Source organism: Bos indicus x Bos taurus, chromosome 2 (assembly GCF_003369695.1).
Source record: "Bos indicus x Bos taurus breed Angus x Brahman F1 hybrid chromosome 2, Bos_hybrid_MaternalHap_v2.0, whole genome shotgun sequence".
Lineage (NCBI taxonomy): Eukaryota > Metazoa > Chordata > Mammalia > Artiodactyla > Bovidae > Bos > Bos indicus x Bos taurus.
Genome location: NC_040077.1, coordinates 71,399,283 through 71,408,849, shown reverse-complemented (window position 1 = coordinate 71,408,849; position 9,567 = coordinate 71,399,283). Strand labels below are relative to the sequence as shown.

General features: G+C 46.5%; 1 protein-coding gene across 1 annotated transcript; it reads right to left on the bottom strand.

Moving 5' to 3' along the window:
* Positions 1 to 516: 516 nt before the first annotated feature.
* Positions 517 to 3,518, bottom strand: TMEM177 (transmembrane protein 177). Its single transcript, XM_027562465.1, has 2 exons — positions 3,439 to 3,518; positions 517 to 1,771 (listed from the first exon to the last, which is right to left on the bottom strand). The coding sequence occupies exon 2, from the start codon at positions 1,748 to 1,750 to the stop codon at positions 815 to 817; it is 936 nt and encodes a 311-aa protein (XP_027418266.1). The 5' UTR covers positions 1,751 to 1,771; positions 3,439 to 3,518; the 3' UTR covers positions 517 to 814.
* Positions 3,519 to 9,567: the final 6,049 nt, after the last annotated feature.

The window sequence follows — 9,567 nt, the reverse complement described above, 5'->3', positions numbered from 1 at the left end:
CCAGCGGCACCCCTCTGCTCTCACCACCCCTTGGCCCCATTCCCATCTCCCTTCATGGTCCCTACCCTCCCTTTCCTCCGCAAGCACTCACCTGCTCTGTCCTGACTGCAGGGCCTCAGCTTTGCAGGCCTGCTCCTTCCTCTCCATCGGGCAGAATTCCTAGCAGGAGGTCCCGCCAGGTTCCAGCAATACCTTCTCTCTCCTTCAGGCCCAGGGGCCCTCCTGGGGCCCTGCAAGACTGTTGGGCACCCAGCCCTCTTTGAGCTGCCATCTGCACTGGATACACCTCTTTTAAAGCCCCACGGGGAGCCCTGTCTCCCAGCTCCTGGGCCCATACGGGCTTCTCACCTGGGCCTCTCAGAACCTTTAACCTCTACCACAGGAGGAGACTGGGATTTGACCACCAGGCAAACTATGCGGTGATTCCTCACTGTAAGAAAGTGGCTGCATCGCGCAAACAACTCTGGTGGTGAGATGCAGTCTGACTCTTTTAGCCCCCTGTAATCAAACAGCAAGGAAGACAGCCTTCTGTTTATTTAGGCGCTGGCACCCAGGCCCTCCTGTAATGACCTCACACAACCCCACAGGCCTGCCAGGGAGTTTACATCAGCCCCGATTTACAGTAGAGGAACCAAGGCTCAGATTCATAAAGGGATGTGTCCGAGGTGACTTAGGTCATAGGTGGTGGGCTGGGGTAGGAACTGGGCTGTTAAACCCCAAAGCCTGCAAGTCTGCTGACACTGAGCTGTGGGCTTGCCTGAGTCCACGGCGAGTGGCACCTGCCTGGGCTGGAACCATCTGGGCCACAAGGCCCTCAGGAGCTGCCGGGGCCAAGCGCTGCCCGCCACATCTGCAGCACCGAGTCCCGGCGGGCCGTGTAGGGTAGGTGTTTGATGCGGAACCAGTGTCTGGGAATGACATTCCCGCTGGGCGTGTAGAGTTTCTTCCCCCGCTGGCCCAGCAGACTGCGAAGGGCCAGGTTGCCCGACAGAACCTTCTCGTAGAATTCCACGCCGCCCCGGGCATAGGCTGCAGACAGGGAGGCCGTGCGGCGGTCCATCCAGGCTTCCAGGGCGTGAGTGAGAGAGTCGGTGGAGAAGGCATAGGCCACGAAGCCCGCCACTGCCGCCACCAAGTTGAAGGCGGCCCGCAAGCTCATGGGGCCTCCGTAGAGCCCCAAGGCGTGCTTGGCCCCCACACCCAGCGCCCAGGTGCCCGCCAGGCAGGCTGGGGCTGGCAGGGCCTGCAGGGCGGCTGCCCCACTCTCCAGGTACACCACCTCCTTGGCCAAGGCGAACTTCTGGGCATCATGAGACAGGGTCAGGGCATCTCTCAGCCGGGTGCCTGCTGGGCTCCGCCAGTCCACTCGCTGCCCGTGGACAACTACAGGCTGGTCAGTGTTGGTCACTGGGCCACCCAGGAAGCTGGCGGGGATGCCTACGACGGCCCCACCAGGGAGTCTCGGGAAGCCGGCGCTCACAGGCTGGAAGGTGAAGGTGGTAAAGGCCTCAAAGTGGTGGCCTGAGGGGATGCCAATGTCCTGCTGCACCTCCTGGAAGAGCCTCTCCAGTTCTGGGGACAGAGGCGCCGGCTGGCCCTGAGGCCAGTACTGGTACAGCCACTGGACCACAGGATCCGGGAAGAGGTGGTAGGAGATCTGGGCCCCAAACAGGCCTGCACAGGAGCCCACCAATAGGCCTGTCCTGTGTCTCTGCACAAACACTGTGGCCCGCCACAGGGGACCTGCCATGAGGGCTGCCACCGCTGTAACCTGGGCCAAGAGAAAGAGAAGTAAGCCAACAACTGCTGGGGTCGGCCTGCAGACCAAACACCCCGGGGCCACATCCTCTTAAACCGATGCAATACACACAGTAGCCAAGGACCGGCCCCAGCTCTGTCTCTGCGTTACCACTTACCAAATGCGCATGTGACAAGGGCCCACCAGGAGGGTGTCTGTGCTGAGTAAATAAACACACATGAAACAATCAGTGTCTGGCAAAGAGCAGACACCCCTTGGCCAAGGTGAACTTCTGGGCATCGTGAGACAGGGGTCAGGGCATCTCTCAGCTGGGAGCCTGCTGAGCTCTGCCAGTCCACTCACTGCCCACAGACAACCATGGGCCTGTCAGTGCTGGTCACTGGGCAACCCAGGAAGCTGAGGGGGATGCACGACGGCCCCGCCAGGGAGTCTCGGGAAGCCGTGGAATGGCTGTAATTACAACTTTGATCCCCACAGCTAGGCATGGCCCCAAGCAACCCACCTCTCACTCCACTGCCATACGGAACATGAGCACTGATTTATACATGAAACACATGCTCAGCTTATTCCGTCCTTACTATATGCCCGACACAGTTCTGAGAGCTTTACACATATTATATAACAATTGAATCCTCACAACTCTGTGACGTTATCATTATGATGTCCCTATTTTAAAGCGGTGAATGCTGAAGCACAGATAGGCCTCAACCAGTAACGTGGCAGAGCTATGGGCAGAACTACGTCCCTCCAAATTCCTATGGTGAAGTCCTAACTTCCAGGAGGAGGAATGTGACTGTACTTAGAGATAGCATCTTTAAAGAGGTAATTAAGTTAAAGCGAGGTCATTAGGGTAGTCCCTAATCCAATCCAGAGTGGGACATTAAGACACAGACACAGAAGGACTACGAGGACGCAAGCTAGAAGGTGGCCATCTACAAGCCAATAGGAGAGGCCTCAGAAGAGAAACCAGCCCTGCCGACACTTTGATCTTGGACCTCGGGCCTCCAGAATTCCAAGAAAACACATTTCTGCCACCCAGTTCTTGTCCCTACAGCTCTAGCAGACAAATACAGTCCCGGTATTTGAACACAAGTGTCCACAGCAAATTTTTCACTATAGATTATTTTTGATGATAAATTATAAACACGCATGAAAGTGGAAAAAATAGTATATTATAAACTAACTTCAATCTGTCAAGTCATGGCTAACTTTGTTTCATCTCTACTCAAACGCATAATCCCCTCCAGCTAGTTTATTTCCAAACACAGTAGGGCCATACTATTATTTCATCCTAAAATATTTCAGTAAAATTCACAATTTAACTTCAGCTGAAGCTTACTGTCTTCCTGTCTCTAAAGTGTTTAATTAGCAAACAAACTGCTGCAAACAAGAAGGCAGCATATTCCTTAAGAGTCACGTCACTGTGCCTTTTCACTAAGGAGGCAACCAAAGCCAGGACAGGAAGAGTCCAAACGTATGTCCTAACTCCCCTAGGACCCCTAGCACCAAGGCCGCGCGCCCCAGGGAGGCGTGGGAGGGGGTGCCGCGCATCTCGCAGGCGGCTGGGCGAAGGACCCTCGATCCACGCCGCATCTCCTGGCTACGCCCACGGCTGGAACACACAGCGAAAAGAGCCCGCTGGGGTCCGCTTGTTCACCCGCCCCATTCCGCAGGCTCACCTCCTCCTCCGCCGCCGCAGCCAGGTACGCCGAGCACGTGGGCCGGGCGGGGCCAGGCGCAAAGCACGCCGGCCGGTTCTGGGGGCGGAGACAAAGGGGCGGGCCCCTAGGGGGCGGGGCTGAAATAGCAATACACGCCAGCCGGCTTCAGGGGCGGGGCTCCGGGGGCGGAGACGAAGGGGGCGGGAAACTCGGGGGAGGAGCGCAGGGCGGGACCTTGGCTGCTCAGCTAGAGCCGAGTCTCAGATAGTGAACGCCCTTGGGGGGCTCTGGCTGCGGGCTCAGTTTCTTTCCACCAAGGCTGTCTGGGCCGTCCCTGTGTAGCATTGGAGAGACCAGCGTCAGGGCGTGGGTCAGGAGGCCTCTGGCGGACCTTCTGTCGGAGCCTACGCCCCGTCCTACTGCCAGGTCCCATCCTTTCTCGTCGCGAAGCGCTCTGTGCTAGCGGGTCCTCTGCCCCAGCTCGTCCCAAGTGATCCACACTGTACAGTCCGCGGAGCGGCGTCACACCTGTCAGCTCACTTTCCCAGCTGCTGTGCGAGGATTAGGGGTCAGCCTGCCTGGGCCCAGGCCATTCCTTTACGCGCTGTCTGTGGCTGCTTTCCCTTAGAAGGGCAGAGGGGAGTAGCCAGGACAGAGACAGTCTGTCCAGAGCCTAAAACACTATCTGGCCACTTGCAGAAGAGGTCTGTAGACCCTGAAGTACAGGTGAAGTTGTGGGGAATTTGCCGGTGATGGACCAAGCTTTGTAAAGTCACAGTGAAGCCTGAGAAGCCTGCAAGGGGTGGGTGATTCGGCCTAGGTTAGAGGATGAACAGGATATGCATATAGGGATAAGCATCCATGATGGATAAAAGGGCATCTGATGGTTGGCTTTTTTTTTTTCCATTGTGGTGGTGTACACATGATATTTACCATCTTGACCATTTTATAGCACATAGTACAGTAGTAGTACAACCGTCACCACTGTCCACCTCCATAGCTCTTCATCTTGTAAAGCTGAAGCTCTGTATCCATCAGACAATAACTTCCATTCCTCTTCCCTCTGCTCTCTGGCATCCACCATTCTACATTCTGTCTCTATATTTCAATTACTAAGTATCTCCTGTAAATGGAATCAGAACTTCCTTCTTTCTAAGGCTAAATAATGTTGCACCATATGAATATGGCAGGTTTTGCTTATCCATTCACCTGTTGATGGGCACTTGGGTTGCTTCTGCATTTTGGCTATTATGATCTTGCTACTGTGAACATGAGTGTACAAATATCTCTTCAAGACCCTGCTTTCAATTCTTTTGGGTATATACACAGAAGTAGAACTGTTGTATAATATGTTCATTTCATTTTTAAAGTTTTTGAGGATCTGGCATCCTGTTTTCGACAGAGGCTGTACTGTTTTACATTCCTGCCAACAGTGCTCAAGCGTTGCAATTTCTTTACATCTTTATCAATGTGTGTTATTTTCTGTTTTTTTAATAGTAGTCATTCTAGTATGTGTATGTGGTGGTATCTTGTAGTTTTGATATACTTTTCCCTAGTGATTAGCAATTTTGAGCACCTTTTCATACGCTCCTTGGACATCTGTATGTTTTATTTGGAGAAATGTCTATTCAAAACCTTTGTCCATTTTTTAATTGGGTTGGGTTTTGTGTGTGTGGTTGAGTTTTAGGAGTTGTCAGTATACTTTAGATGTTAATCCCTTATCAGATATGTGATACAAATATTTTCACCCATTCTGTGGGTTGCCTCTATAAATATGAGGATATTGTCTTTTGATGCACAACATTTTAAATTTTCATAAATTCCAAATCTCCTATTTCTGTTTTGTTGCCCATGCCTTTTGTGTCATATCCAAAAAATTATTGCCAGAGCTAGTGTCATGAAGTTTTTGCCCTACGTTTCCTTCTAAGAGTTGTATAATTTTGGTCTTTGATCCATTTTGAGTTAGTTTTTTTTGTTTTTGTTTTTTTTTTTTTTGAGTTAGTTTTTGAATTTGCTGTTAGGTAAGGATCCATGTGGATAGATAGTTTTCTCAGGAACACTTGCTGAAAAGACTTTTGTCCCCCATTGAGTAGTCTTCATACCTTTATCAAAAATCATTTGATCATATATGCCAGGGTTTATTTCTGGACTCTTTATTCTGTTCCATTATTATATGTGCTAAGTCACTTCAGTCATGTCTGACTCTTTGCAACCCCATGGACTGTAGCCCGCCAGGCTCCTCTGTCCTTGGACCTCTCCAGGCAAAAATACTAGAGTGGGTAGCCATTCCTTTCCCCGGGCAATCTTCCCAACCCAGATATTGAAGCCAGGTCTCCTACATCACAGGCGGATTCTTTACTGGAAAGCCACCAGGAAAGCCCTCCATTGATTTTTGTGTATGTCTTTATGCCTGCACTCACACCATTTTGACACTGTAGCTTTTTAGTAAGTTTTGAAATCAGGGAGTATGAATCCTTCAGCTTAGTTCTTTTTTCAAGATCATTTTGTGTATTCAGGGTCCCTTGAAATTCCATATGAATTTTAGGATGGATTTTTCTATTTCTGCAAAAAATATCATTGGGACTTTGATAGGCAGTGCTTTGAATCTTTAGATTGCTTTGGGTAGTTCTGCCATCTTAATAATATTAAGTCTTACACTTCATGAACATGGGATGTATTTCCATTTATTTATGTCTTCTTTGATTTCTTTCAGCAATGTTTTGTAGTTTTCAGTGTATAAGTCTTTCACCTCTTTGGTTAAGGTCATTCCTAAGCATTTTATCCTTTTCGTTGCCATTGTAAATGGAATTGCTATCATCATTTCCTTTTCAGATTGTTTATTGTTAGTGTATAGCAGCTGACTTTTGTGTGTTGACTTTGTATCCTGCTAGTTTGCTGAATTCATTTATTAGCTCTAACAGGTTTTTGTGCAATGTTTAGGGCTTTTTAAACGTAATTTTGTATCATCTATGAACGGAGATAATTTTACTTCTTCCTTTCCAATTTGGATGCCTTTTATTTCTTTTCCTTGCCTAATCTGGCTAGATCTTCTAGGACTATGTTGAATAGAACTGGTGAAAGTAGGCATTCTTGTCTTGTTCCTGATCTTAGAGAAAAAGCTTTCAGTCTTTCACCATTGACTAGGATGTTTGCTGTGGATTTTTCATATATAGCTTTTATTATGTTGAGGCAGTTTCCTTCCATTCCTAGTTTGTTGAGTGTTTATTCATGAAAAGGTGTTGAACTTTTCAAACGCTTTCCCTGCATCAGTTGAGTTGATCATGTGGTTTCTGTTCTTTATTCTGTTGATGTGGTATATTATATTGATTGATTTTCATATGTTGAACCATCTTTGTATTGTAGGAATGAATCCCACTTCGTCACGATGTATAATCTCTTCGATATGCTGCTGAATTCCTATTTTGTTGAGAATGTTTGCATTAATGTTCATAAGGGCTATTGGCCTGAAATTTGCTTTTCTTGTAGGGTCTTTATCCAGAGAAGGCAATGGCAACCCACTCCAGTACTCTTGCCTGGAAAATCCATGGACGGAGGAGCCTGGTAGGCTGTGGCCCATGGGGTTGTGAACAGTCAGACACGACTGAGCGACTTCACTTTCACTTTTCACTTTCATGCATTGGAGAAGGAAATGGCAACCCACTCCAGTGTTCTTGCCTGGAGAATCCCAGGGACGGGGGAGCCTGGTGGGCTGCCGTCTATGGGGTTGCACAGAGTCGGACACAGAAGCCTCTTAGCAGCAGCAGCAGTGTCTTAATCTGACTTTGGTATCAGAGTGACACTGGCTATAGAATGAATCAGGAGGAATTCCTTCCTCTTCAATTTTTTGGAAAAGTTTGAGAAGGATTGGCATTAGTTCTTCTTTAAATATTTAGCAATCTTCACCAGTAAAGCCATTGGCTTCAGGACTTCTCCTGGTTGGGAGACTTTTGAATACTGATTCTATCTCCTCACTTGTCATAGGGCTTTCAGATTTTCTATTTCTTCCTAAAATGTTTTCTGAGGAGGCTTTTGGGCATGAAAGGAATACTTAAGAGTTACTTATGCTTTAATTACTATCAATTACTATTTAATTACTATTGATAAGGATCAAGTTTAAATATCTCATATCTCTTAAGCCTAAAACCTCAATTTACAAATATTGTTATCTTATTAATAAATTCAATGATCTTTGTATAAAAAGAAGATTTTGTTTCTACCTGTTCTTTTTTTTTTTTCTACCTGTTCTTTGGTTAACTGTCAATTAACCATGGGCTTTATAATTAAATCTTCCTTAATCTTACCATAGCACTTCTGTACTTAATTGGTCAAATTCTCTTGGACATCTCAAACTATACTTTCAACTTTAGTTGGTTCTCTTAAATATAACAATATCCAACCCCTGCCAAGTAGTCTTATTCCCAAATCAAATCTTATAAGCAAAATATTCTTAACCACTAAGCAACTCATATAAATCTAATAAAACAGACATAGAAATGTAACAGATCCTCTAACCTGTTTTAAACATCTTAAATGAAGTACATATAAAACAGAGAAATAAAACTTGTTATTAGAGATAACCTTCCCAGCACAGAAGTATCAACTTAGGTAGATTCTTTTATTCATCTTGACATTTCAAATGTATTCCCCTAATCCTGGAGCACAGAACCACCCTCATGGGCCACTTTACCCTGGGATACTGTGGACTGAACTCTTGGTGGGATCTTGCCCAGGACAGGGGTCCAGAACAACAAAGGTCCAGGTTGATTTGTCACGAGTTGGCATTTATTTACAGAGATAATTGGACTTCTCAAGCCTATGTCTTTTTTGTCATAGTAAAATCCTCCACAATTTTTCATTGCTTGAGTAGAGCTGATACGATTCTGCATCTCCTACCAGGAATGCGATGAATATTTTAGCTATTTGATTTGTAATGATGAAATTTTGACGTTGACTAGAACTTCAGTGCAGTATACTCATCATTTGGCTTCATCAACATACTGTAAGTATCATTAAAATCTTGTACGTGCCTTTTCCCCTTCCCCCTTTCTTTCCCCTAGCATGTCTCATATGGCTCTGCAGAGAGCTACTGCTTTCTTTCTAGTGCCAAAACTGTCACAACTTGCTCAGCGGGAGCTCCTTTCAACTGGCTCCTTTATCCTTTCAAATTGTCCTGGATCACTTTGAAAGCATACTTTCTTTCTGGCAACAAATGCATGCTCCAGGAACATCTTAATTATCCTTGTGCTGAGATATAGAATCAGATACGTTCCAAGTTTTTTTGCTTCCTCTTAGGGAATGGTACTAGAGACCAAACTCTAAGAGCTTTGGGCATATGTCAGACCACGCTACTTGGCCCTGGGAGTGGACAGTGGCTCAGTGGCCATTTCAGAGGCAGACCCCAAGAAGATGTATTTTAAAAATGTCATTGAATCATATCATTTTTTTCTTTTTGGCCCCACAGGATCTGGGATTCTCCTGAGCCAGGGATGAGAACACTTGTCCCCTGGATTGGAAGCATGGAGTCTTACCCACTGGACCCCACCACCACCAGGGAAGTCCCTGGAATTATACCATTTTAAATTTAACTACAGTTTGACTACTTAAACAGACCTTGTTCTAATATAAAATATGTTTTGTCTTTTATACTAGTTTCCCTATTGCCACAAATACTAACTTTAATGAGCATGCCATCTATTATAATACTGGTATTATAATTTGGTATAGTACCAAATTAGACCCTGGGCCCCTTGCCTTGGCTGCTCTGCACAGCCCCCTCTTGCTTCCCAGATCCTATATTTCCACCAATAATAATAATTTCTCTCATTCCTTGATATCTTTTTTGACATCAGAAGCTGGTGATGACTATAGTGTGAACAGTGAGTAGTATCAGCTCATTTACAAATAAATGAAAGATTTTTTTTCCAATAATTGCTACCAGCTGCACTCTTCAAACCATCTGATTTCCTGTTTATTAGTAGGCCCCCCCTAAGGATGCACAGTCTGAGTCTATAATTTGTCAGTCAATGTTGGTTACTTAGACAATATCACTTTGGTTAAGACTCAGTTTCATTGTTTTGAAACTTCAGTCTCATCTCTCACCCAAAACTGCCCTGACCACATCAGCACCCTCCCCCAGTAGAGACTAGC